The sequence below is a fragment of the Zymoseptoria tritici genome, chromosome 13 (genome assembly GCF_000219625.1).
Source record: "Zymoseptoria tritici IPO323 chromosome 13, whole genome shotgun sequence".
Lineage (NCBI taxonomy): Eukaryota > Fungi > Ascomycota > Dothideomycetes > Mycosphaerellales > Mycosphaerellaceae > Zymoseptoria > Zymoseptoria tritici.
In genome coordinates, this window is record NC_018206.1 from 808,254 (window position 1) to 835,329 (window position 27,076).

Here is a 27,076-nt window from a genome sequence, read left to right on the forward strand (position 1 = left end):
ATGACCACCCACGCCTCGATCCAAGACCGCACGCCCGAATTCCGCTCCATCCTCACCGCCGCACAAAAGTCTCTGGCCCGGCAACGAAAACCCGGCGCGCCCATCACCTCGCAACAATCCCAACCCCTCCTCTCGCAAAATGGAACATCCACCCCACCCACGCGCAAACAACGCAGCGAATTCGCCCGCAATGCCGCGGGAATCGGAAGAGGCATCAGCGCGACAATGGGAAAACTACAGCGATTGGGAGAACTGGCGAAGCGGAAAACACTATTCGACGACCGGCCGGTGGAGATCGCCGAGTTGACGTATGTGATTAAGCAAGATCTCGCTGGGTTGAATCAGCAGATTGGCGCGTTACAGCAATTACAGCGCCAGACGACCATGGGAGGCAGTGGCGCATCAAAGGGTGGAGCGGAGCAAGAAGGAGAACACAACAAGAACGTCGTCGTCCTACTACAAGGCCGCCTCGCAGACGTGGGAGTCAATTTCAAAGAAGTCCTCGAAGTGCGCACCAAAAACATCCAAGCCTCGCGCACACGACAGGAAGGTTTCGTGTCCTCCGTCGCAACCCAACAACAAGCATCACAACCCCAAGCCGTCTCATCTGCGCGCCTCGATCCAGGCAGGACGGATTCTCCTCTCTACCAACCGCCTTCCCGCAACCGCAGTCCCAAACCCGGCCAACAAACCCAAGACGTCCTCTCACTCGACCCTTCCTCTTCTTCCGCCCTCTATTCCTCCTCCTCCGCCACTCAATCCTCCCAACAACAACTCCAACTCATGGAAGAAGGAACCTCGACGAACGCCTACATCTCCCAACGCGGAGAAGCCATCGAAGCGATCGAACGCACCATCAATGAACTGGGAGGCATTTTCGGACAACTCGCGCAGATGGTCTCTGAGCAAGCGGAGCAAATTCAGCGGATCGACGCGAATACGGATGATGTGGTGGATAATGTGGATGGCGCGCAAAGGGAGCTGATGAAGTATTGGAGTCGAGTGCAGGGGAATCGGTGGTTGGTGGCGAAGATGTTTGGGGTGTTGATGGTTTTCTTTTTGTTGTGGGTGCTGATTGCGGCGTGAGGGTTGAGGGGAGGCATGGAAGAGTTGGATTGATAGATGATGGAGATATGATAGAGAAAGATCGAGGTTGGCCGGCATCGTCATCTTCTGGCTTAGATGGCTTGATGCTCTGTACAGCGTGGCTTCGAGGGCGGTTCGTTCTTCTTCTATGCTATATATTGAATTAATATGAGAAGCCTGCCTGGTGCAGTCATCGAGAGAAGTCGTGGCCTCTCACATCGAGTTCCGTATATCCCAGCATCAATTCTACCTAGGTAGGAACTGATTACAACTCTCTCCTGTTACTCTCGACCTAGTTCTCTTTCACAGCCAAGACATATCCCGCGCCTCGAATGACGATCACCATCTCAGCCTCATTCAATACGCGACGCGCCGAGCATAAACGCCGTTGGAAACTCTATACTACGACGAGGAACTACGGAGGTTTAAATGGCCTACCCCGCCAAATTCCTGGATTTTTGGAAACAGCAGCGAGACCGACGTCTACAACACGTAGAATAGAGCCTCGTATGTTTCTTCTGCCTATAATGTATAACACAAAGCTATTTACATATATCGCATCTTTAAAAACTAAGATAAAAGTTGCTTCTTTATAGTACTATCCTTATTATTACGATCCTTATAACCTCGTTTAGAATTTAAAGTTCGAAGTTTAAGTTTCTAACTTTTGCGATAGAGGAACGTAAGCTATAATAACTTTACGAGGTAATTAATGCATTTCTATTATAATTATAACTAAGTTTAGAAGGCAGGCTAAACTATATAAAAGCTCGCGGCGACCTAGGGAGCCTACGACCGGCAGTCGGGCGCCGCGCTATACGAAAAGGCGACAGTCTACAGAGTGTTTAATTCTGCGAATTCGCAAAACTAGGAATTTAGCGGGGTGGGCCATTTGAAGCTCCGTCGGAACAGGGGTCTTACGCTCCGTCCCGCGAGACAATCTGCCAAGGCCCATCGAATCTACGACTTCCTTCAACTCGCAATCTTCCAACTCCACCACCAAGACAATGAACACCATGCAAACACATTCAAAGAGGATACGATGCACTGCATGGGTGGTGTGATGCTACGAAGACCGGGCATACCCTTGGCATCGCTACGCTGACATCTCTCTCCTACGGTCGACCTCACCTCCTCCGACATGGACAATAGCAGCAAAGACGGCTTCGTAGACCACCGCCCCGTCCGGAATCTCCACCGCCCGCAACTCTCTCAGCAAACAACATCAAGATCTTCATGCTACACGAGATTTCTAGCTGACGCGGATAGTCCTCCTCCAAGACCGCTGGGCGTATTGGCAGGGGAATCTTGGTACTTGGCACAAATCGCGTCTCCCCTCCCAAATAAGTCGAATGGCACCTCTCAACAGAGTCAACACTTCTCGTCTTTCGCCTCCCCTTCTTGATCATCTTGCTTTGCTGTTTCTTTCTCCTTGACAACTTTCTCATCTCGAGGTATTGGCTGCATTTCGCCTTTCCTCTTCCTCACACTCGTTCTTCTTAATACCCGCTGTCTTTCGTCTCTCGCTTCCAATCCGACTTTCTTCCGAGTCCTGTACCTTTTCGAACAAACACCTCGACTCCCACGGACATGAAGGCAGTCATCGGACGCAGCGCCATCGCGCTTGCCACCCTCGCCACCACCGTCACCGCAGCCATCATTCCTCGCCAACAAGGCTCCCTCCCACCCATCACCGTCGAAGGCAATGCATTCTACGCCGGTGGAGAGCGCTTCTACATCCGCGGTGTGGCCTACCAACCTGGTGGTGCAGCCGACGCCGCCGATCCTATGCTCGACATGGAAGCTTTCACCCGCGACGTGGCGAATTTCAAGGAGCTAGGCATCAACACGATCCGAATCTACACGATTGACAACTCGGCCAACCACGACGAGGCGATGAAGATGTTGGATGAGGCGGGGATTTACTTGACGTTGGATGCGAATACACCGGATTACTCGCTCAATCGGTTGGATATCGACTCTCTGCATCAGTCGTACAACGATGTTTACTTGCAGAATGTGTTTGCTACGATTGATGCTTTCGCTGGATACAGTGAGTACAATGTATCATTGCTGTTGGTGTAATACCATGCTGACAAGCCTCTCAGGCAACCTCGCAATGTTCTACTCTGGCAACGAAGTCATCAACGCCAAGAACAACTCCAACTCCGCTCCGTACGTCAAGGCCGTCACCCGCGACATGAAAAACTACATCAAAGCCCAAGCCCCCCGCTCCATTCCCGTCGGCTACTCCGCCGCCGACGTGACCGAAAACATCTACCAACAAGCCACCTACTTCGCCTGCGGCGACGACGCCACCGCCCGCGCCGACTTCTTCGCGCTCAACGACTACGCCTGGTGCGACCCTTCCTCCTTCGAAGAATCCGGCTGGGATCAGAAGGTGCAGCTGTACGGCAACTACTCCCTCCCTCTCTTCCTCTCCGAGTACGGATGCATCACCAACCAACGCAACTGGGGTGAGGTCGGATCTCTCTACTCGACCGACATGACGGGCGTCTACTCCGGCGGTTTGGCGTACGAATACACCGTTGAGCCGAACGGCTATGGTCTCGTGGAAGTCGACTCCTCCGGCGCTATCTCTCCGAACCGCGACTTCACGGCTCTTATGCAGGCTTTCCAAGCGACTTCCAACCCCTCCGGCGACGGCGGTGCGCGCCGCCAGACGAGTGTCATGGAGTGCCCAGCTGAGTCGGAGAACTGGCAGGTGTCGACGAATCTCCTTCCTGAGATCCCGAGTGGTGCTGCGGACTACATTAAGAACGGAGCTGGTAAGGCGGTGGGACTTGCGGGTGATGGATCGCAGACTGCCGGTGGACAGTCCGAGACGGAGCCGGACTTGAGTAATGGTGTGACGACGAGTGAGAGTGATGTTGATGGGCAGCAGAATAACAATAATGGTTCATCTGGGAATGGAGGGGATAAGAAGGGCGCGGCGAATGGACGGGAGGTTGCGGTCATGACGATGGTGGTCGGGCTGGCGGTTGCTTTTGCTGCTGTGTTGTAAGTGGGTTGAGATGATGGGTTGGTGTTGTTGTTGTACAGTCAACATGAGAGCGAAGATTGGATTTGTGGTGTTTTTTTTTTCATTTGCATGGCTTGCGTGTTGGAGAGTGGTTTAGCATAGACGGCGGACAGAAAGTCGTCGCAACAGAGGTTGTCTTCTCTTTCTCGATCGAATCTTGATCACTGACATGAGCGAGACATACGGATGATCTTTCTTCCTGGTATTTCTTTCCAACGTTCTTCAACCAACGATCTCCGCTCCTGCCTTCTCCATCAAAATCTCCAGATCTCTACCATCTCAGACATGGAACTCGTTGACACGAATCACAATTATGACCAAGTCCTCGCCTGGCTTGACTTCGGCATTGGCACTACAGCTGCAGGAAGCCGTTGTCGGCGATTGCAAGCGATGAGATAGGCCTGGTGCTGCATTGTGCTACTGTACCTGCTCCATGGAATTAACCTGCTATCCAGCAAGGTAGGCAACTGACATCCGTCTTTCTCCGCTTTACGACGGTCGATCATCGGACCTTGCGGACCTGCTGCTTCTTGATATAAGTCGAGCGGAGTGGTATCTACTCTTCCTTTCTCCGGCGTGGGACTTCCTAGACGAACCTATCATCCGCAAGATACCCCAACTCTCAAGGTTCTCTCATCAACAAGCTCCCCTCCCGCAGAAGCCACACACTCCTACCCTCACTCACCACAACCATGGCCACCACCACCACCCCAACCTACATCCGCACCCTCTCCTCCCTCCCCAAAACCCCCCTCCTCTTCGCCCCCTCTCCAATCCAACCCCTCCCCCGTCTCCTCGCCCATCTCAAACCCCACAACTCCCCCATCGCAACCCTCTCCACCAAACGCGAAGACCTCCACACCTTCCTCCCCTGCGGCGGAAACAAAATCCGCAAACTCCAATACCTCGTCGCCGATGCTCTGGACCAGGGCTGCGATACCTTGGTATCGATCGGAGGCGTGCAGAGCAACCACACTCGCGCTGTGACTGCTGTAGCGAAACACGTGGGACTGGAAGTCGTTACTGTGCAGGAGAGTTGGGTGCCTGTGCCGGAGGCTGCTCAACCGGGATACGGACGGGTGGGAAATATATTATTGTCGAGACTAATGGGTGGAGATGTGAGAGTTCTGCCACCGTCTACAGGTGAAGGTGAAGGAGGCGAGGACTTCGGCATAGGCCACAAATCCACCGCAAAGGAGGTCTGCGAAGAAGTTAAGCGAAAAGGAGGGAAAGCTTACTACATCCCCGCTGGAGCATCCGACCACCCCCTCGGCGGCATGGGGTTCGTGGAATTCGTGGTCGAACTCGCTGAGCAGGAACTCGCACTCCAAACGTTCCACGATACGCTTGTCGTCTGCTCCGTCACGGGGTCCACGCAAGCTGGGCTCGTCGTCGGCGCCGTAGCAGAAGGGCGCGGACGACGGATAATCGGTATCGACGCGAGTGGTAAGCCGGAGGAGACTCGTGCTCAAGTTTTACGCATTGCTCGCGCCACCGCTGCTGCTCTTGACCCCGACTTGGTGGTGAGGGAAGAGGATGTCGTGCTGGACGAGAGGTTCCACGAGGGCACTTATGGACTACCGGGACCGAGCACGATTGAAGCGATGAAGGTTGCCGCGAGGACGGAGGCGTTGATTACGGATCCGGTTTATGAGGGGAAGAGTATGGCGGGGTTGATAGCGTTGATCAAAGAGGGAGGATTAGGGGAGGGTGCGAAGAATGTGCTTTTTGTGCATTTGGGGGGACAGAGTGCTGTGTGTGCTTACGAGAGTTGGTTGGATTGAGGGGGGGAGGAGGGAGGAGGGAAAAGAATGATGATGTCGAGATGAGAAAGGGGCTGCTTTGTATGTGTCTGTGGGAACTTATGGCAGTCCGGTCGATGGACGAGGGTTCACTGGACGGATGTTGGAGAGGCAAGGGCGCTTTTGGAGGCACGAGCAGTTTGCACACGATTGGGGTGAATCGCTTGAGATTTCCCGCTCCGCGATGAGACGAAAAGCATTTTTCGTCAATTGAGCGGAAGCCTGTATAGCTGATGAGAAATGAAGTCGACCTCCTTGTCTGGGCGAATGGAAAAGAAACACGATAAATGAAATGCCCGCCAAAGTCGTCAGGTTCCAACAAAACCCGTGCCACAGCGACTCTACTGCTCCGCATATTCCTCCTCTTCTCCTCTTCTTCTCTTGGAACCGTCCTCTCGAATCTCCGCCCACTCGAGAGAACATAAAGAGGATCGAGAGTACGCCATCACTCAGCAGTTGTGGGCTGTTCTTGCTGAACCGCTTAGCAGTTGTGGGCTGCTCTTGCGGCAGCACTCTGAGCGAACCAAAGACGTCAGCGTATACTGTTTTTGGGAATCTAACAAAGGTTAAGGAGGGAGTCGTACGCATGGGCAAGTCGCGAGCCTTCCCCGTTCGCATCCACCGTCGGACGTATCCGGAGGGGGAGTAGTAGGAGCGCCGGAAGCGGAAAGGGCGAAGAGGAGGGTGGAGAACAGGAGGCCGAGATTGATGTTCATATTTGCCGGATGATGGTGGAGACGGCGGTGCTCGATGGTTTCGGAAGTGCTGCAGTGTTTGTGGTGGAGCGGTGGTGGAGCGGTGGTGGAGCGCTTGATGTCTACACTTGAGAGCCAGACGACTGATCCAGGAGGAGGAATGGCTTGAAATGATGTTTGCGGTTGGGAGCCAGTGGACGGATCCTAGAGAAGAAATGTCTCCAAATGAGGGTTGCGCTTGGGAGCCAGTCAAGTGGTTTGCGCGGAAGAATCGTCTCACTCGCTGGACGGCGACCGAGATGTTTCTTGTATAGATAGCTTGAGAAGTGTTACGTGTGCTTGCTGACGGTCCCAATCTTGGAGTGACCTCGGGCCTGTCGCATCGAATGATCTCGCATTCTCGGGAAAGTTGGGACCGCATCGAAGTGGTTACATCGGGTTGCATGGTCAGGGGTACGATCAGGTCAAGGTAGAATCATTTGTTGGGACACTTCCCTGCGAACACGCGTTCTCACAGCTCGTGCTCGATGGCATGCCGAGGGCTCGAAGGTGCCGACACGCATTTGAACGTATGAAGTGGTCACAAGTCATACCTGGCGGGATCATGGACGGCGAGATCATCTGGCAGTGGGCCAATCCGCCTCTGAACTCGCCTTGTGTCTGCCTTTGAGGAGGACCACTCCGATGCGCTCACAATGTACGCAGACACCAATGCCAGTTGTCGATCACTCTGCACACGTCCTTGCCGGACAGATGTCGCCATTTTTCTTGAGCTTGCATTGGCGCCAGATTGTCGGTATCGTCCTGTTCCAGGGCGGATACCGATCTTTGCTCGGGCCGCGAGAGCTGAAGCCTGAACATCGAGATGGTCGTAGCCGGGCGGAACATCAGGCCATGGTCTGACATCCTCTCCTGATCATCTCTCCCTGGTCGATCGGTGGAGCAAATCGGCATTCGAGATGATCATCGCATGCTATCCGGATCATGCAATGATAGACGAGAGTATTGACTCCATTGAGGGTCTTCAGACTGCCTGATTCGTCGAGTCTGAACCATGCAAGTCTCCGGCCGCATACCTATTCTTGCCCTGGCCGTTGCTGTTCTCGATATTGATCCGCATGATCCACAACGTAGTCGCAGATAACCTCCACGTCGGACTTCGATTGCCGCGATGGTGTCCTTGAATCAAGCTCCGGGCGCAGAAACGGAAGTCGGTCGATGGACACCGCAGAGGAAGGAAAGCGTCACCGCCTTTCACATGCAAGCGCCGGATGAAGTGGTACCTTAGTTTATCCGCCGGACCTGCCTCCGGCTTCAATGGCGTCAACTTTCATAAACATTCACTCACATTCACATTCACTTCTTCTTCCTCTTCCTCCTCTTGCCGCATATGGCAACTCCGCTCCGGCCGCTGGTCTTACGATCCTCTTCTATTCCTAGAGCCATTGTCTCTCGGTCTCTGCGATGTCAGCAGCTCGCTCCTCACCGACAATGGCGGCGGAGCTTGCACAACGCTCCCATATCACAACCTCCAGCACCACCTGATTACGCCTTTGCTTTCGAGTGAGACAGGACATATCCTACCACACAAGCACCCGCTGACTCCGCACTCCAGCATCGATGGCGTCCTCCTCCGCTCCTCCGCCGCCCTTCCAGGTGCCACTAAAGCCCTCACCTACCTCCAATCCAAACGAATCCCATTTATCCTCCTCACCAACGGCGGCGGCAAATCCGAACAAGAGCGAGTAGCAGACCTCCAAGACAAACTCGGTGTCCCACTCTCCACCTCCAATTTCATCCAGTCCCATACGCCGTTCGCCGACATGACCCACCACCACGACCAAACCGTGCTCGTAGCAGGAGGAGACCGGGATAAATGTCAAAGAGTCGCTGAAGGATATGGCTTCAAGAGCGTGGTCACACCTGGGGACATCCTCACCGCATATCCCGACATTTGGCCGTTCGCCAAAGTCTTTCGCGACTACTACTCCTCCTTCGCCAAACCTCTCCCCCACCCCATAGCCACGGACATCACCCACGACTTGACCTCTCGCCTCAAAATCGACGCCATATTCGTCTACAACGACCCTCGAGACTGGGGCCTGGACGCATCCATCATCCTCGACACACTCCTCTCCCACGCAGGCTACATCGGCACTCTATCCTCCAAGAACGGCGACACGTCATTACCGAACAACGGCTACCTCCAAGACTCCCCTCCACCACTCTACTACTCCAACCCCGACCTGTGGTGGGCTTCCTCCTACCACGCCTCCCGCCTCGGTCAAGGCGGATTCGCCGCTGCCTTCTCCGGTCTGTGGGCTGCAGCTACCAACGGCGCGGCATTGACGAACACCCAAACGTTCGGCAAACCACATCAAGGAACGTACGAATTCGCGGAGAGGATATTGATGAGGTATCGCAAGGGATTGGTGGGCCAGGTGGGGCTTAATGCGCCGCTGAGGAGGGTTTTCATGGTGGGCGACAATCCGGAAAGCGATATCAAAGGTGCGAATCGGTACAAGAGTGGGAGTGGGGTGCGGTGGAGTAGTGTATTGGTCAAGACGGGAGTGTGGAGGGAGGGGACGGCGCCGAGTGAAGCGTCGGAGTATACGGTGGATGGGGTTTGGGATGCGGTCAGGTTGGGGATTGAGGAGGCGGGTGGCAGGGTGGAGGAGTAGGACTGAGGAGTCTTCGATGGAAGGGTGATGGATGGGAATTGCACGGCTGGTGGATTTTGAGAATGCATTGCTGATAAATGATAGATGTTCGATACCAAATCCTAACGACAACTTTTGCTCTAGCAAATCAGCGGTACGCATCACAAGCAAGACGATGAACGCCAGAACACGACGGAGCCAAAACGTGCAGCGATCCGTCGACGCAGCTGTGTTGATCTCCATGGCCACGGATAGCATCCACGGCATTATTTTTGCCTGTCTTGCATGCGCATTCGGACCAGAGGATAGCCATTACCATCTGATACTGCTCGCTATCTGGAACATGTCACAAGACCTGAAGACTACTCGATTTTCAACAACAGAATTCTCCGACTTCGGCCAACTCGGATCCAGATACCCATTGTGGCATTATGGAGAAACCACGGCCAACTTCACCTCGTCTCGGGCAAGACTGCGGTAGTATCGTGGAGCTTCATGCAGGTACCTAGTATGCCGTGCAGGCGGGGTTGCGATGCTGCGTTATCGCTCAGAGACCACGTCTTCGCACTATTCAATCTCCCAGTATCTTTAGCTCAAACAAAAGAGTACTCATATCAAAGCTTCGAGACTACGGATACCGCTGGAAGAATACCAGAGCTCTCTGACGAGGATATCGCATCGACTTGTAGACTCAAAAACTCCCGGCAAGGCCCCAGAATCGCTCACAACAGAGCGACAAATCGATCTAGCAGCGCATCCACCCAGCAAACAAGCCAACATGTCAACCACCACAACTACCACGGCCATGACAGCCGATCAACTCCCTACACAAACCGGCACAACAGCCCAAGCCATCGCCTCACTCCCACATCCCACCTCCAAGCCCTACTCATCCTCAATCCTCCACGCCTCTCTGAAATCCAACCCCTCGCAAATTACCTCTGCCAAAGGCAACTACATCACAACCACCACCGGCCAGAGAATCTTCGACGCAACCGGCGGCGCGGCGGTCGCTTGTCTCGGCCACTCCCACCCTCGCGTCCGCGAAGCGATCTTGAAGCAACTGGATAGCGTGGCATACGTCTATTCGCCGTTCTTCTCCACCCCCTCATCGGAAGCTCTGGCGAAGAAATTGGTCGCTTCCACAGGTGGTGAGATGACGAAGGCATTCATCGTCTCCTCGGGCACGGAGGCGGTTGAAGCGGCGTTGAAATTGGCGAGGCAGTATTTTCTTGAACTTCCCACTCCTCGGCCTGAGCGAACTAATTTCATCGCGAGGAAGCAGTCGTATCATGGGAATACGCTTGGTGCGCTTGGAGTTGGGTCGCATGTTGCGAGGAGGAAGATGTATGCTCCGTTGCTGAGCGGGAATACTACGCATGTTTCGCCGGCGCATGTGTATCGTGGTATGCGGGATGGAGAGGACGAGTCCGACTACGTCGCCCGCTTGTTGGAGGAAGTCGAAGACGAGTTCCAACGTCTTGGACCAGATACGGTGTGTGGTGTGGTAGTCGAAACGATGGCGGGCCTTACCCTTGGCGCCGTTCCTCCACCTCGGGGATACATCTCTGGCCTCAAGTCGCTTTGTGTCAAGTATGGCGCTCTCCTCATTCTCGATGAGGTGATGTGCGGTATGGGACGTACAGGCTCTCTTCACGCCTGGCAACAGGAAGAGGGCGATGCCGTTCCGCATTTACAGACTGTCGCTAAAGGACTGGGAGCTGGATATCAACCTATTGGAGCGTTGCTTGTGAATAGGAGCGTTGTTGAGGTGCTTGAAAAGGGCACGGGAAGTTTTGTGCACAGCCAGACGTATCAGGGACATCCGGTAGCCTGCGCAGCGGCGTTGGAAGTGCAGAGCGTCATCGAAGAAGAAGAACTAGTCGAGAACGTCAAAAATCTGGGAGCGTACTTGGGCAGCGAACTCAAGCGGCGTCTCGAAGCCCACCCTAATGTCGGCGATGTTAGAGGCAGAGGGTTTCTGTGGGGCGTAAGTATCCTCCCTTCTCACCATCCCCTTCCCCACTCTCCTGTTCGCTCACGAACTGACCTCCTCGACCTCAGATCGAATTCGTACAAAACAAACAGACGAAACAACCCTTCCCCGCCTCTCGAAAGTTGGCCGCACAACTCCACGCGGTCGGCATGAGTCCAGGCTTCGACATCTCCCTGCTACCCGGCGGAGGCGTGGCGGATGGAACAGATGGCGATGTGATCGTTGTGGCGCCGGCGTACAATTGTTCGAGGGAGGATGTGGACTTCATTGTGGAGAAGATGGTCAAGGTTGTTGAGGAGGTTTTGGGACCAGTTTGAGAGAGGGACGGTCCATCAACGGGGCTGTGAGGGCAGGCGCTGGCCTTCGCGAGCTTTCTGAGATGTGAAGATACTACTGCGCTTGCGAATGGGTCCGGCGAGGTCCATGTCCTTGTCATTGCGTAGTACATTTCAGGGAGGACGGCCAAAGACAACTGTTGAGCCGGAGTTCTGCCGAAGTCCATACTTCGTCGTCGACAATGCTGTGGTCTTGATCTTTGGTCTCTGCCTCGAGTATACCGCTGTCTCGTTTCTCCTGTCCTCCTGCAGAATAATGAATACTTCCTGTGTGTTGTACGGTAACCTAGGAAGCTGAGTGCCGATCTTCTTCCTCCGTTTGCGACTGACATCACCTCACATCTCTGCACTCACATCGTCCTTTCTCTTCGAAACAACCATTTCTGAAGCCACGAAGCCATCCTCTGTATACACAAGTCGAAACTTCAGAGCGGAAACGCCAGCATGGCGACCCTGGATCCCGCTCTGATAAAGCTCCTGTCAATTTCTCCTTCGACCTCCAGCAAGATATCCTCCATCGGCGGCGGCGATTCTTCCGCCTCGGCCTCCAAAGTCACGATCACCAACGAAGATGGGACAAGCACGCAATACTTCCTCAAGACTGGGCGTGGTCCCTCGGCTGCACTCATGTTCGCAGGCGAGCACGCCTCACTCAACGCTCTTAGCACCGCCGTGCCCTCCATGTGCCCGAAATCCTTCGGACATGGCGAATTTATCGATACCCCTGGGAAATCCTTCCTACTTACGGAGTTCCTGGATTTGAGCGCCGGCGGTCGAAGCAGAGGGAAAAGCCAAGGTCCGACATCTCTCGCCCAAAAATTGGCCAAACTCCACACAATTCCCGCTCCAATACCGGAGCGCTATGAAGCTCCTCAATTCGGCTTCCCAGTCCAGACTTGCTGCGGAGATACAGCGCAAGACAATACCTTCTCCTCCTCCTGGGCGGACATCTACGCCAACTCCCGCCTCCGCTTCATCGTCCGCGAAGCCGAGAGAAATCAGGGTAAAGACGCCGAGATGAGCAATATGGTCGACGAACTTTGCACTCGCGTCGTGCCGCGCCTCATTGGCGACAACCATCTAGATGGTGGCAAAGGCGTCACACCCGTCGTTGTCCACGGTGATCTTTGGTCTGGGAACGCTTCTCGGGGCAAGTTGCCCGGTATGGCAGAGCCGGAAGATGTGGTCTTCGACTCGTCGGCTTGCTATGCACATTCGGAGTACGAGTTGGGTATTATGAAGATGTTCGGCGGGTTCGGAGGGGAGTTCATGAGGGAGTATCATGAATTGGTGCCGAAGACAGAACCGAAGGAGGAGTATGACGATCGGATCAAATTGTACGAGCTGTATCACCATCTAAACCATCATGCGATGTTTGGTGGCGGATATCGAAGTGGGGCGATGGGGATAATGAGGATTCTGGTTGGGAAGTACGGGAGCGATGAAAAATCATAATAGGACGGAGTTGTGACCGGAGGCTGCTGAACGAAAGGAGTACGCCCAATGGGAAAGTCACGCGCTCCAATTGCTACGGTAAGTGGCCACAGGACCGCAGGTGGTCGCAGTACCACGCCAACGGCCATTCTTCGCACAAAACCGATCCATGGACGGCACTGATCGTCGAGGACTCCTTTCCCGCTCGGTCGTATCGAGAAGAAAGCAGAGCAGAGAATACCTCATCGGAGCCGTATTGATACTGGCAGACGCAGCGGGAGTAGCGGGCTGAGGTGGTGGTGAGGAGGAGGATGAAGACGGGAAGGAAGTGCATGGCTGCGGGACTGAGTGTGCCGTTTTGGACGGGGATATGGGTGTGCCGTTGGGCTGCGTGGTTGTATCAAGCAGAGTCGGCGGGCGATGTCTGGAGGAAGTAGAAGGATCGACGGACGACGAAGAAAAGAGGATGCGATCGCCGGAGTAGAACAGTTGGGGCGGAGCTGCAGACCGTGGCAACTGTCGTCTGTTCATCACGCATTGCCAACTCGTTCAGGAAGATCCAGACAGATCGATGCGTGTCCCAGAAGCAAGGGCTGGTATAGAAGCCTACTCCTCGAGCCTGACAGCCTCACTCTGGCAGAGCTGACGTACCGACCTTGAGCCTATGGGAGACTGGAACTGAGATATTGTGATTGGAAATCCATCAGCTGAGGCTACGTATCAATCGAATCTGAGCTTGGTACAACAGAGCAACTAGCCGGTCGAAGATGTGCATCGCGCGGGAAATGCCCATCTAGTCGACAACATCATTCTCATGGAAAACCAAACACCTCACCTCAATACTCTCCCTCTCCTCCTTGGCCTCCGTCCCCTCAACCTCAAACGCCGAATGCGGCACCCTCTTCGCTCTCACTCCATCTTCCGCCCGATTATCAAAACACTTGATCAACACCACCTCCTCAGGAGTCTGATGGTGCTTATAGAACCACTTCTGTCCCTCAGCATGCTTGACACTGAGAGTTTCGCCCTTGCGGGTATCGTAGATTAGGCCGATTGGCACGAGATCCTCTTCCGCGACGCTCTGGGATTGGGCGACGGCTAATGGATCCCGGAGGACTGTGCGGATTGGTCGCCAGACGTTGATGATTTGAACGCGGCCGCGGAGGAGATGGTCGGCTTCGGATGGGAGATGGTGAGGGACGCGGGACAGGGCGGCGGAGTAAGATTGGTCGATGTGAACGCGGCGGACGGGACCGCGGAGGTTGAGTTTCGGTGAGGTTTGGTCCTCCTGGGCTGGGTCGGAGGCGGTGGCCGGGGTGGGGCGTCGAATGGTGTGGTCGAAGATGAAGGTGCGGGTTGCGCCGGTGCTGAGGATGGGAGAGTTAGTATATTTTGCAGAGGACATAGTTGGACAGGAAACAGGACGTACACATCTTTCAGCAACTGATCAATCTCCTTGTAGTACGTTTCCTTAATCACATCGTCGTCCAAGAAGTCCTTCTCCCCGCTCACGCTCGGCACCAATTGGAAGCCATGGCTGTCGAGCGTGTACTTGTCTTCATCTCCGGTTACATCGTGGATCGTGACTTTGTGGGCGTCGACAGGTCGTTCATATGTCTCTGGTCGACCGACGTACGTCGGCGCGGGTGGCGAGCCATCTTCGTTGTCTTTGTGGAAGTTGAGAATTGTTTCCACGTCGTGTTTGCGAGGTTTCGAAGTGACTTTCAATGCTGGTGCTACATGGTTGTGGGTCGAAAAAGTGTGGACGTGTTGTTGGGTTGTGGTGGTCGCCATGATTTGCCGGCTGGTGTTCTGAATAGTTCTGCTTTTTGCAACAGGCAGAGATGGACATGGGTGATATAACTAGAGTCGTCCTGCTCCTGCGATATAATGGTCAGCAGAATGATTTGCATTACCAAGCGGTGCGTCTGATGTTCTTGTCCCCGCAAGCACGCCTTCGTGCAGCTGTGTTGCGATTGAGGATTGTCAATGCGATCGACCAATCGAACAGCTGCCTGTACCTCGTCTGTAACAACATGCAGAGTGAGCGTATCAATCCTTTACCATTTCAAATCAGACGTTCATGCTCGATACATGCCAAAGGGCGCACAAAACTGCATAAGTTGTGCCTGCTGGACGGCCTGATTAGCAAGCTCAACACCTTCCTGCAGGATGCTCGGCTCGATGCCAGTTTTGTAGCCGCCGCTGAGCAATGCAAGACGTCTCGCAGTTGCGCTTCGCACATCATGCGCGACGAACCAGCAATGCCCTTCAAAAGGACACCGGGCGGTCTTCGACCAAAGCCACTCGACTGTATCGTAGAGGCGATATCATCCTGTCCGCTGTAGCTGTCGCTGCCAAGCAGGCATCGCCCATTTGACCATGTATTCGGAAGCCAGCAACTCCTCCGCCGTCGCCCTCTCGCTTGGCTCAAACTTCAACATCGACCTCAAAAGTTCTTCCAAAGCCCGCATCTCTCCGCCTTCCACATCCCAATCGCACGTCTCCCTCGTCTCGCCTCGTCCCAATCGCCACAAGCGTTGCTGCAGCGGTCGGAACTTGGGGGTGTGGATTCTTTTAATGTCCTCAATGTAGGATCCATCCGGCTGGAAGAACTCTTGGCGCTGGGCCCATTTATCCCACCATCGCTTCGGCGGCTGACCCAGTGCATTGATTGTATCCGCGAGAAGGTCATCTCGATCCGAGGCAAAGCTCTCGAATAAAGGCCGCTCACCAAGTACCTCGTACAGGCTGACACCGAGCGTCCAGACATCCGCGGCCGGCGTTATGGGCTCGCCGAAGAAGTCTTCTGGAGGCAGATATAGAGCAGGGCTGTGTAGCTCGGGTGTGCTGTCCGCAGGCCACATGAAAGATGTTCCATAGTCAATTATCTGGACTTCTGGGTCGACGATTTGATCTGCGGGTATTTCGTTGTTGAGCGGATAGACAGCGTAGAGTGGCGCATGAGGTTGAGCCGGGGCGCCATCGATTCTGCGGATTGGCACCGTGTCGAGGCGATACTGCTTGTATAACATGTCGGGCTCCAATGTCTCAAGATCTGGACCGCGCAGGAGGAGGTTTCGGAGGTGGAGATCTGCTTGATATGTTAGTCGTGAGGGATTTGCGCCTGAATGATTCATCGTACATACCTGCATGGCAGACTCCGTGCGCGTGTATATATGAAAGCCCCATGATCAGCTGAGCGGCAATAGATCTCGCGGTCTCGGCCGGGAACATGAAATTCGTCGAATTCTCTTTCAATTCCGGGATGCTGCAACCAGCGGGCTCTTGTACTAGGCAACTGTGTCGCCCATTGGGACCTTTGATCGAAAACTCTTCGAGGAGCAAAGGAATGAAACGCTTCCCTTGGTCCCACGAGTCTCCGTCGCTGAGATAACGGAGGATTTCCCCTTCGCTGTCATTTTCTGATCCGCTGGCGAGCAGGATCTTCAGCGAGACAGATCGGTTGCGCAATTGGTCCCGAGCGAGCCAAATGGTCGAATAGCCTCCGTATCCAAGCTTGTGAACGACGTGATAGCGGCCGTCATGGAATGTGTCTCCAATGACCACAGGGTGATAGCCGCCGGGACTGTATTCTTCGAAATCTTCAACATCTACCTCGCGATCATACGTGCGCTCGCGCGGCGCAGATGCGTTGAAGGACATCGAGCGGAAGCACACGCTGCGGAGAGGATGAGAGGATGCAGAGCGGGAAGCGAGAGCAAATGTCAAAGGTCTGGTGCTTGTTGACGAGAGACGCGGTTTTTGGAACGATCGAGGTCGAAGTTGGGAGATGTGGGCGACAAGTTGTCGTTTGCACCTCCACCAGCTCATCGTGAGAAAGTCGCACCTTCGCGAATCGTCGTGTCTGGCACCGATGAGCGCGTGTCAACATTTCGTTACCCTACCAACGTGATGGGTGTCGAGCGTAATTCCGCATGTCCATTGTGATCTCAACGACACGCGGTCGCGATGTCTCACGGGACAATGTTGTTAGAGAACGTGAAGAAGCTGGAGATTCACGAACAGGGAACTTCGTAGTGTATAGTCGCCCATAAACAGCGCCAAGACCACATCACTATCCCGTCTTCCATGCCTACACCACATATAGCTTGCCTCGATTCTCGACACGACCGCGCAGTGGTACTTGCACGAGATGCCTTCGGTTTGATCAGAATGGCATGGCTCCTGGACCTCAGCGCTGATGCAAATGGCTGACGACGAAGCGAAGCGCAAGCTTCACGGCTGTGCATGTGCAATCTCAGTATTCACCAATATCCATGGCAACAATGTGAATAATGCAGCATTGCAACCTCATGAAGACGGAGCCAAACTGATCGTTATCATGTCTCTTCCTCGGACAATTGTTCAACAACGCCTCCGCCAGCCTCACGATGGCTGCCCGGACTATCGAATACATCTGGAAGATTACACGACCAAAGGACGAGGCAATCGCACGAGCTCTGATGCATGCAGCCTACCAGACTGCGGTACAGACGGATCCAAATACGACCCAGGTCCTGATCAGGTATGACAAGCTTCAGCGACAGATTCATAGTTCAGCAGCAGCCACTGACCGCTCCACAACTCAGATCTTACGTCCATACGTCGACCAAAACCCGTGGCATGCACAGGCCAGACGACCCTCTTGTCACCATCTCCTTGAAGAATCCAGTAACTGCGCAACAGCAGAAGCATCAAAACAAGTCACGGCTACACCAACGACGTACGCTCGTTCAATGTGGTCAAGGTCGTGCCTAGCGACTACATCAAGGACGATCGTGTAGCGAAAGCGTGGCCAGCCCGCATGGCTACCAATCCGAAAGACACGTTTGCGGGCGAGCCTGGTCTGCTCGGACCAAACGACACGAAGAATTCCTTCATCACATGGCCCTCGGAAGAGACCGGCGAGTGATCGAACTCGAGAGACGTCGAGAACACCATCCAGCAGGCGTCTCGGGTTCGTGGCCGCGATGGCGGAAATCTGCTTTTGTGTCTGGGCCCAGGATGTGTTCGTTGGGGAAGGACACGAGCATAGAAAGCAGTATCTGTCTCATGGCCTATCAGCGCTTCTACTGCTCCGTGCATCATCGACGTCGCGACTCACAGGTGTGCTTTGGTGACTCCAGTACTCTCGACTTCACTTATCATGGCGGCACGACATAGTACCTGAAATTTCAGCAATAGCATTTTCAGACTCAGCAGGTGTGTGTTGATTGCGGCAACTATCCATCATAACCGCAAATACCACAATTGACCCATGTGCGCACTTTCCCAGTGACGCCGTGCCTATGCCCGTATTTTGAAGTCGTGAAGTCCAGAGATGAGCGATTTGCTTACTCCTCCTCCTCATCGCCAGCATCATCACCACCAGCATCCTTGTTGGCGGCAGCGGCGGCCTTCTTTCTCCGCACACGACCGGGACGTCCACCACCGAATGGCGAGGTAAGGGCGAAGTCGATGTGCTTCTGCGAATCGAGACGGACGATGAAGGATGGGACGTTGACGATTTGCTTGCCGACGCTGGAGTGGTTGTCAGTGATGTGTATGACAGAGATCAGAAGATGTCGAGACATACCGGATGTGGCGCTGGCGGATGAGAACACGAGCGTGGTGAATGGACTTGGCGAGGCCGAGCTTGTACACGCAAGTCTGGAGGCGGCGCTCCAAGAAATCCTCAACCTTGAGGGCAAGCACGTAATCGAGCTTCATGCGGGACTCGTCGAGCACACCGACACGGACCAGACGGCGAATGAGAGCGTTGCCTTCGAAGAGACGCTTGGGGTCCTTCTCGTCCATGGTGAGAAGCTGACTGAGAGGATGTCAGTCGATTGTTCTGCTTGCGCACCTCTTGCATGTATCCTTACCGAGCGGCACGACGAATCTTGGAGAGGGTGAGGCCGACGCGCCACACCTCACGCTTGTTGCGGAGACCATATTCTCCGACGGTCTTCAACTCGGCGTCACTATGTAGGTTGTTAGACCATTGACTTGAACGCGAGCAAGCTCACGATCAGTGGCCATGGGAGTGTACTGACAGACGAGCCGACTCGAATGGACGACGTGGGACCTTGTAGGTCTTGGAGTAACTGCGTCTGAGTGGTTGTTAGCATGGATTGACGGTCTTTTGAAGGAATCCGAGCGGTCGAAATGCGGCGACCTGGCGGTGGTGCGATTGAGCTGTGTGATGTATGCAATCCTCCTCTTGATTCATCCATTGCTGGTCTTCTGTCACACGGCGACCATTGCAGCAATGTATTCCTCCTTTCTGTCCACCACCCAACTCGCTCGAGAGACCTCATTTCGCATCGCAATACCCTGCATCGCACCAATCGCACCGTCGTCCAAGTCGCTGCATTCGAGGGTTCCGCTGCGTTCGCGTGGGATATTGTGACTTACGGGGCCATGGCTGTGGTTGTCGATGTTGCTGCGTCGCAGTTCAGTTCTTAAAAGCGAAGTCAAAGAAAGCTGGAAAACGAAGTGGGAAGGGCTTCGTGGGCTTGGCGCGGCAGGAGCGACGGATAGTGCCGTTATGACGCCTGAGGCAGGATCGAAGCACCTACCAGGGGCCATGCTCGTGAATATTCACGCACATGAGCTAGCGCGGGAATGTATCGCACCAATGGGATAGACACATGAGTATTGCAACGCAAATTAGCAGCGTTGAGCGCGTGAAAATGAAGTAAATTGAGAGGCAATCACACTGAATGCATACACGGTCTCAACGCTTGAAGCACTGTCGCAATGCCATAGAGCCTTGCAATTCACCAATGGCGGTACAGGGGCCATGCTATTTACAAAAAGTCATGCCTCAGGCAAGCACATGTCGTCCACGGCTGCCACCTTAGGCTGACACCGACCTCGACTTCGTTCCCCTCGACATCAATATACACCATGCCATGCAGGATGGCGTCCGGCAAACATGTGCCGGACTCAGCAGCCTACCGTCCGACGTCTCTCAACTTCATCAATCATCCGAACCCCATCGAACCGCATGCACAAATACAGAAACACCCTTTAAATGGAACGCCTCGCCTTGAGAATGCGCGCTTGGAGGACATATTCGACTTGATACTGGAGCCAAGTGCTGAGAGGCCAGCCAAACGTAAGAAGGTGGCCGACAATAATGTACTGGATTTGCCGAGACCGACTGTTAGAAATCAGGCGAAGCGATTGAGGATTCCGCCGACACTTTCTGGATTGCATCAGCCTCCGCCTGATGCCCGACTCCTGCCATCGATCAATGTAGAGAAGCCTCATGCGCCAACTTTACCGCAGAAGGAGAATATCCCGGACTCAGCTCGACCAGAACAGGTCATCGTGGAGAAGCAGGTTCCACCCCCAGCCACTAGGGAAGACACGTCCGCAGAGAAAACGACCAAGTCGCAGACCAAGCGTTTGAAGCGACATCGATGGACGGAGCAAGAAACTGGAGATCTCTTGAAAGGCGTGGCAAAGTTCGGCATTGGAAATTGGACGAAAATATTGAATTGTCCGGATTACGATTTCGGGAAACGCACAGCAATGGATCTAAAGGATCGCTTCCGGGTCTATTGTCCAAACGACTATAAGAATGGAAGAAGTCGAGAAGCTGGGAAGCGTGCAACTATTGAGGTGGTCGAGAAAGTGTCAGTGCAGGCGACTGAAATGCCGGCTGAGCGCACTGATAATAATTTGAAGGAAAAGGATGCTACTAGAGCCAGGAGGACTCGGGTCGTTGATTCTGCACCGCATCGTGTGACCACTTCGAAGTTGAAAAGCTTAGGGATCGATGAACCTTTTGCGAAAGCAGAGAGGCGGCCACGGCACGGCTATACTACTGAAGAAGACGAGGCGATTTTGAAAGGCTTCCGGAAGCACGGCAATTCGTGGGTGAGCATCAGATCTGATCCCAGTCTAGGTCTCTCGCATCGTAAAGCTACGGATCTACGAGATCGCATGAGGACGAAGTTCACAGAAGAATTTGCCAAAGCAGGTCTTACTCCGCGACCAGAGAAGGCTGCCGAGGTGGCACCAAAAGCTGGCTCTCCGCCCGTAAACCAGGCAACCGAGCAAAGGCTAGCTTCACGGTACACTCACGACGATCATGCGCAACAGAATACCGCTGTTTCCGCTCCGACGACAAATTCGACCACCACGGCAAGGAGTACAGTCCTTCACGACCGACAACGGCATATGCAACCCTTCCACTACACCCTCGATGACATATTCCTCGGCACGCCTTCCTCATTCAACGATGACTACGACTATACCGAGCCCGACGCCTCCTCTGAGCCGATCGTCCTTGATCGCGGGATTCTCGACTGGGCAACAGCAGACGCTGCGAGGACGAGCGCTGCCATGACTTCGAATGCTGACTCTGCTCGAGATGGCGCTACCGCGCGGGATGTCGTGACAAACTCTGGAGGCATCGATCCACTGATGACTCTGGTCCTCCCTCGACCACATGGATTGCGGCCGTCTACCATTGTCCAGTCCACTCACTCCAGCCACAACACCAACCCGAATACTACCACTTCGCTGCCATCACTCGCGGATCTGCTACCGATGGACTATACGAATGGCAACACTTCATCGGAGCAATTGGAGCTGCCATCTCTGATGCAATGGTATAACAACACTCTATCAGAAGATCGAGGAACGACAACAGCGGGAGGTGTGAATTTGACATTGGAAGAGCTGCTGAGTTGAGAGCACGGTCGATCATCTGTTCTGACCACGGACCACGACGGACCACGAGCAAACATTTTCTTGGCCTGTGCCTGAATGTTCTTCCGCCCTTGTCTTCCCGAGGATCAACCATCAACGAGCCGAAATGTCGGTATCATCGCCAAGACTTCAACCTGCTCGCGCGCCCTGTACAGGGCATGGACCGGGGGGTACGCTCTGCCCCTCCCACAATCCTCTCGCTCCCCTCTCGTCGGGAAGTCGTTGCTGAGTGGATTGCAATCTAGGAGAGAAGCCATGCTCTTTGCCATTGTGAGGAGTGCTCGAGCAGGTCCATCACCTCGATAGCAGGGATGTCCCAGGAAGAAGCGAACAGCCGAAAAGCGATTTTATCGATGTGGACATCCCGACACTGACAGCGGAAATGTTTCCTCCGACGTCGTTCGTTGCAGCGATACGTCGTATCGGCCTTTGGAGAGTCGCAATCTTCGCCAGTGAGTTGCAGTACCCTGCATTATCAGTCGCTTTTCCATTGGCTCATCGACACGTGTGCTCGCGATGGAGTCTCGCTCTAACACCGAGACGGGGCAAGTGTAGTGGATATGACGGAATGCCAATGGCTGAATCCTGACGACGACCACGACCCCTCTTCCTTCGACAACTTCATGCGCATCGCATTGCCTCTCAGGTTGTTTGAAGAGGGGCATTGTATATTGAGTGCCTAACAGCACAGAGCTGGACTTTTAACACCTGCTCCAATGAGGCACAGTATCGACCGGATGCGCCTGGAGACATCTTACGCTGTTGTCATCATAACACGAGGGAGCGACAAGGTACAGCCATTGAGGGAAATGCAACCAGACTGCGAACGGTCCCCACGATGTGGGACCTGACGAGGCTATGCCAGTCTAAAGGTACCTTGTTATCACATACCCTGCAAACAATTCACGTATCTCTGTTGGGATATACTATTCTCCACTACCATCGTCTCTTCTTTGGAGCATAGCACTATCCTCTCTCAGCACTTCCACATTGCCATCTTTCCCTTGGCCCAGTCCTACCAGACCTTCCACCTTCGTCAATATGCTGACAAAACAAGAACCTTCCGTCGAACCAATCGACCGAGCGCGAGCTTACAAGTCCCGCAACAAACGACCCTGCGACTTTTGCCGGTACAAGAAAGCTGCCTGTCATCTGGAGACTGCGCCGCCCTGCGAGTTATGTGTTCGCTATGGAAAGGAATGCACATTCGTCGAATCGCCTGCGAAGAGGAGGAGACCGAATGAGCAGACTCGAAACGCCGCTATCGAAGACATCAAGGCCAATCTGAGCTTGTCAAGAGAGATTTGTTCGGATACAGGCCGGAATCCTTCGATATATGGACATGACAGCAACCATGCGAGGACGGCCGGCATGGATCTTTACCCACCGCCGCCATTGCATCACCAAGATCATTTACTATCGTGGGAAGCCGGACTACCTTCCTTCGCGATGGATCCGACACTGGCCCAGGACTTTCCCTTTGACCCGCAATTGTTCGCCGAACCTCTGGCTTTCGACACATTTGAACCAGCTTCTGCATCAGCTTCCTCGACTCTCACATTTCAGAGCCCGGATATCTTCTCTCACGCCAGTCATGAGTCGACCGATAGCTTGACATCTCCTCCTTCGCAATGTGCAGGATTCCTGCCAGCGCTGACCTTCGAGTCCACCGCTTTCGAGCCGTCGCCTGAACGAGAACACGCCTCGTACGTCCAGATCGTAGGAATCAGTGGCGAGCTGGATCCGTGCCTGCTGTCGAAGTACGAGTACGACGAGGACAATGAGACGAAGCATCATGATTTCAAGATTCGCAAGACCTCCGCGGTATCGGAGGAACATGCAGGAAAGACGACAGCTGATCAAACGTTCCTCCTTGTCAAGTCCAAAACTTACTCTACGTCCGGTGCGTTTCACTGGCGTCAAGATCTGGAAAAACTTGTCCCGTCAGCACAAGGCGCCGGCCTCGTCGATCTATTCTACAAACACATCCACCCGGTTCTCCCAATTCTTCCACAATCCACATTCTCCAGCACCTCACCATCGGAATCGGAGTTCCCACCTCATTTGTCGGCCGCTGTATACGCTCACGCCCTTTCGTTCGTCCCTTCGGACGCTCATCCCTCCATTGCGCAACCTTCAAAGAGTGGCCAATTGCAAGAAAGACTCTTAGCCTTTTCCTACGCTGCACTCCAATCCGCAATCCAAACACCGGACGTGACTGTCATCCAGACGCTCCTTCTTCATCTCAAACGAGGACACGATTCTGGTGCGCTCGACTCAGCCTCGACCAGCCCGCACAGCCGTCTCCCGCACGAGACCGATGCGGCGAAGTGGACGATGATGTGTCAAACTCTCGGCCTTGCTCAAGGCCTTGGTCTAGACCAGAATTGTGCATCGTGGACGACTATATCCCGTGCTGAGAGGAAGTTGCGTAAGAGACTGGCTTGGGCAGTGTGGGTGACCGAGAAGTGGTTGGCCACTGGACTGGGTCGACGAAGTCTCAGTGGGAAGATTGGAGAAGATTGGGAGGTGCCTTACCTTACGGCAAAGGACTTCCATGAAGATGGAGGCAGAGGTGGTCAAGAAGCCGATGCTCACGATAGCTTGTCACCTGCGCCGTCGTCCTCGCCAAAGAATATACTTAGCAGCAAGAAGAGAAAGTGGGATAGTGAGGAGACGGAGGTGAAAGAAGCTGATCCAGGACACTTCATCCACCTCTGTACGCTGACAGAGATCGTCGATGACATTCTCACGGAGCTGTATTCTCCGACGGCAATGAGGACACTAGCAGGAAATTTGGAGAATACGCTCGAAGTTGCGAAGCCATTACGACTGAGGCTCGGAGAGTGGCATCGAGGATTGCCCGCGGACTTGTCGGCGACATTGACTACCACGGCTAGCACTGCGACCTCTCCATCATCCGCTCTCACACCATCCATTGTCGAACAAGCTTCAGGCCCATCAACGGCATCCCTAGACCATTCAGCATCGCCGATTGTTGAGAAGACATCGACCTCTCCAGCGACCTCACCGTCTAGCTGCTTACCCTCCATGTCGCCAGAGGGGACGACTCTCCACTACGCCACTGCCCAGCCTTCCGTCCCGTACACATCACTACACCTCTCCTACATCACCGCCAAGATTCTCATTTTCCGAGCCCTCCTACGAGCGTCCGCGTCTCTGTCCATACCCAAAGACAACGCATACTGTCCCGCTCTCGAAGCGCTTCGTGTCGGGTCTCTTGCCACCGCCCACGAAATCATATCCTTCGTCAGCAATCTCCCGCCCCAGGCATATGCTTCTGCCTTGTGGCCGGCCTATGCCACGCAGCAGATCGGGACTGCGTCGAGCTTTTTACTTCTGCTCGCGCACACAACGGACGGTGGGCATGGAGCAGAGGCGAGGGAGGTGGTAATGGAGTGGACAGACGTACTTCGGGCGAGGGCCCCACAATTTGGCGTGCTGAGAAGTGGACTGAACATCGTGGAGCACGGAATGGAAAGACTGCCTGGCAACATGGGAAAGAGTGAACGGTAGAGATATCCGCATTGATTCATCCAATGTCTCCACCACACCAATATTGCAAGTCCTCCTCCAAAGCAATCCTCAAACCAAAAGCCTCCCTCCACGCTGTCACTCGACGGACCTCCACGTGTGCCAACATCCTCATCCATCCTTGAGGGATCAATAGTCAACAAGGATCGCAGAAGCCTTTGCCGAAATCTTCGTCTCACTTGCCCAGCCAGACCTCCGAGTCTGGACGGTCCTCGTCTCGCTTTGCAAACCAGACCTCCGAGTCTGTAAGAGGGTCTTTGGGCCCGTCTCGCTTTCCCAGCCAGACCTCCGAGTCTGGACGGTCCTCGTCTCGCTTTGCAAACCAGACCTCCGAGTCTGTAAGAGGGTCTTTGGGCCCGTCTCGCTTGCCCAGCCAGACCTCCGAGTCTGGACGGTCCTCGTCTCGCTTTGCAAACCAGACCTCCGAGTCTGTAAGAGGGTCTTTGGGCCCGTCTCGCTTTCCCAGCCAGACCTCCGAGTCTGGACGGTCCTCGTCTCGCTTTGCAAACCAGACCTCCGAGTCTGTAAGAGGGTCTTTGGGCCCGTCTCGCTTGCCCAGCCAGACCTCCGAGTCTGGACGGTCCTCGTCTCGCTTTGCAAACCAGACCTCCGAGTCTGTAAGAGGGTCTTTGGGCCCGTCTCGCTTTCCCAGCCAGACCTCCGAGTCTGGACGATCCTCTTTCGTGTCTTCATGTCTTTTGCGGGACCAGAGAATGTTGTCCGGGCCATGCTCCTCGGCGACGGCGATTTTACCTGCGGCTGGGTCGACGTGAGCTTGTGCACCGCTTGGTATGTCTCAAATGCGAGGGGTTTCACCTTCCAAAGGAACAGCAAAGCCCTGAGTCAGCAAAAAAGCTGTGGCGAGGACGGTCTTGATCTGCATGTTGGCGATAATGCTGGCAAGGTATCGATTCAGAAAGATTGAGTCGGAAAGATGCTCCTTGAGTTGGAGTGGTGACCAGAGTCGATCGATGGATTGACAGTGCTGGATGTGAGAGAGAGCGGCGATATCGACCACCTTTTATGTTTCGTATCACGCCCATCTCGAGCACGCTTTGCGTGAATGTGTGTCATGTTCGCGCCCACGAGCTTCTGATCGATGTTCGCACCCGAAGACAAGGGGTCAACTTCGGGCTGTATTCGGTCCAGTGTCACTCCCATGTGATTGTCAGCGCACACGATACGTCTTGGAAGGTCGACTGCAGGATTGCTTGTCGACTTCACACCGCACATTGCCACGATCTTGACGTCCATCGTGCGTTGCATGGGTCGGTAAATCGCGCACTGCTCGCTGAGAGAGAGAAGTTCTCTCACAGGATCGAAGGGCAGATACTCACCAGTACCTTAGGAGATTGCACCGGCTCCAGACTCGGAGAATAACATGAAGTCTTTGGACTACGAACGAACCGAAGGACCCGCCGTTTCTGGCACAAACTCTATTACGACGACACACCGTCGTGCGGCGCATCGCATTCACATTGGCGACCCAGTGTTAGGAAAGGCTACTCAAGCGATCAGTGATCACCGGCAGACCACGAAACTGCCGATTCGTGGACAACGCCGATCAAGTGATGAGCCATGGCACTGCATTGGAAGCCATCAAGGCATCGAGCCATCGAGCCAACGAGCGAGTCTGGCTTCGCGCGCGCCAAAATCCTTGTTGTACACTCCGAGTCGCCATTTATGTGTACCGGCGACCGGGGAACCCATTGGAAGCCGAGCTGTTGCCAAGGTAGTCGCTACTCATAGAGCAATGGTGCC

The 27,076-nt window shown here is 54.3% G+C and overlaps 11 protein-coding genes across 11 annotated transcripts; 8 read left to right on the forward strand and 3 right to left on the reverse strand.

Annotated features, from left to right (window-relative positions):
* On the forward strand, nucleotides 1–1,086 carry MYCGRDRAFT_101897 (uncharacterized protein; the record flags this gene model as incomplete). Its single annotated transcript, XM_003847578.1, has 1 exon — nucleotides 1–1,086. One exon carries the CDS (start codon nucleotides 1–3, stop codon nucleotides 1,084–1,086), a length of 1,086 nt encoding a protein of 361 aa, XP_003847626.1.
* Nucleotides 1,087–2,676: 1,590 nt separating this feature from the next.
* On the forward strand, nucleotides 2,677–4,111 carry GEL4 (beta-1,3 glucanosyltransferase; the record flags this gene model as incomplete). The annotated part of the gene is made up of 2 exons (XM_003847579.1): nucleotides 2,677–3,139; nucleotides 3,195–4,111. 2 exons carry the CDS (start codon nucleotides 2,677–2,679, stop codon nucleotides 4,109–4,111), a joined length of 1,380 nt encoding a protein of 459 aa, XP_003847627.1.
* A 271-nt stretch (nucleotides 4,112–4,382) lies between these two features.
* On the forward strand, nucleotides 4,383–5,913 carry MYCGRDRAFT_77930 (uncharacterized protein; the record flags this gene model as incomplete). Its single annotated transcript, XM_003847580.1, has 1 exon — nucleotides 4,383–5,913. One exon carries the CDS (start codon nucleotides 4,822–4,824, stop codon nucleotides 5,911–5,913), a length of 1,092 nt encoding a protein of 363 aa, XP_003847628.1.
* Nucleotides 5,914–8,275: 2,362 nt separating this feature from the next.
* Nucleotides 8,276–9,265, forward strand: MYCGRDRAFT_25106 (uncharacterized protein; the record flags this gene model as incomplete). The annotated part of the gene is made up of 1 exon (XM_003847581.1): nucleotides 8,276–9,265. A coding segment is annotated over one exon (990 nt), but the record flags the coding sequence as incomplete, so codon positions are not given.
* Nucleotides 9,266–9,884: 619 nt separating this feature from the next.
* MYCGRDRAFT_77935 (uncharacterized protein) lies at nucleotides 9,885–11,599 on the forward strand (the record flags this gene model as incomplete). The annotated part of the gene is made up of 2 exons (XM_003847582.1): nucleotides 9,885–11,276; nucleotides 11,351–11,599. The coding sequence occupies 2 exons, from the start codon at nucleotides 10,065–10,067 to the stop codon at nucleotides 11,597–11,599; spliced, it is 1,461 nt and encodes a 486-aa protein (XP_003847630.1).
* A 462-nt stretch (nucleotides 11,600–12,061) lies between these two features.
* Nucleotides 12,062–13,072, forward strand: MYCGRDRAFT_88477 (uncharacterized protein; the record flags this gene model as incomplete). The annotated part of the gene is made up of 1 exon (XM_003847583.1): nucleotides 12,062–13,072. One exon carries the CDS (start codon nucleotides 12,062–12,064, stop codon nucleotides 13,070–13,072), a length of 1,011 nt encoding a protein of 336 aa, XP_003847631.1.
* A 784-nt stretch (nucleotides 13,073–13,856) lies between these two features.
* MYCGRDRAFT_16863 (uncharacterized protein) lies at nucleotides 13,857–14,752 on the reverse strand (the record flags this gene model as incomplete). Its single annotated transcript, XM_003847667.1, has 2 exons — nucleotides 13,857–14,418; nucleotides 14,481–14,752. Coding segments are annotated over 2 exons (834 nt in total), but the record flags the coding sequence as incomplete, so codon positions are not given.
* Nucleotides 14,753–15,381: 629 nt separating this feature from the next.
* MYCGRDRAFT_88478 (uncharacterized protein) lies at nucleotides 15,382–16,717 on the reverse strand (the record flags this gene model as incomplete). The annotated part of the gene is made up of 2 exons (XM_003847666.1): nucleotides 15,382–16,145; nucleotides 16,201–16,717. The coding sequence occupies 2 exons, from the start codon at nucleotides 16,715–16,717 to the stop codon at nucleotides 15,382–15,384; spliced, it is 1,281 nt and encodes a 426-aa protein (XP_003847714.1).
* A 1,603-nt stretch (nucleotides 16,718–18,320) lies between these two features.
* On the reverse strand, nucleotides 18,321–19,506 carry MYCGRDRAFT_106533 (40S ribosomal protein S9; the record flags this gene model as incomplete). The annotated part of the gene is made up of 5 exons (XM_003847665.1): nucleotides 18,321–18,574; nucleotides 18,630–18,863; nucleotides 18,919–19,017; nucleotides 19,090–19,146; nucleotides 19,451–19,506. The coding sequence occupies 5 exons, from the start codon at nucleotides 19,456–19,458 to the stop codon at nucleotides 18,388–18,390; spliced, it is 585 nt and encodes a 194-aa protein (XP_003847713.1).
* A 439-nt stretch (nucleotides 19,507–19,945) lies between these two features.
* Nucleotides 19,946–21,742, forward strand: MYCGRDRAFT_97465 (uncharacterized protein; the record flags this gene model as incomplete). The annotated part of the gene is made up of 1 exon (XM_003847584.1): nucleotides 19,946–21,742. One exon carries the CDS (start codon nucleotides 19,946–19,948, stop codon nucleotides 21,740–21,742), a length of 1,797 nt encoding a protein of 598 aa, XP_003847632.1.
* A 1,389-nt stretch (nucleotides 21,743–23,131) lies between these two features.
* On the forward strand, nucleotides 23,132–25,297 carry MYCGRDRAFT_97466 (uncharacterized protein; the record flags this gene model as incomplete). Its single annotated transcript, XM_003847585.1, has 1 exon — nucleotides 23,132–25,297. One exon carries the CDS (start codon nucleotides 23,132–23,134, stop codon nucleotides 25,295–25,297), a length of 2,166 nt encoding a protein of 721 aa, XP_003847633.1.
* Between the last annotated feature and the right edge of the window lie 1,779 nt (nucleotides 25,298–27,076).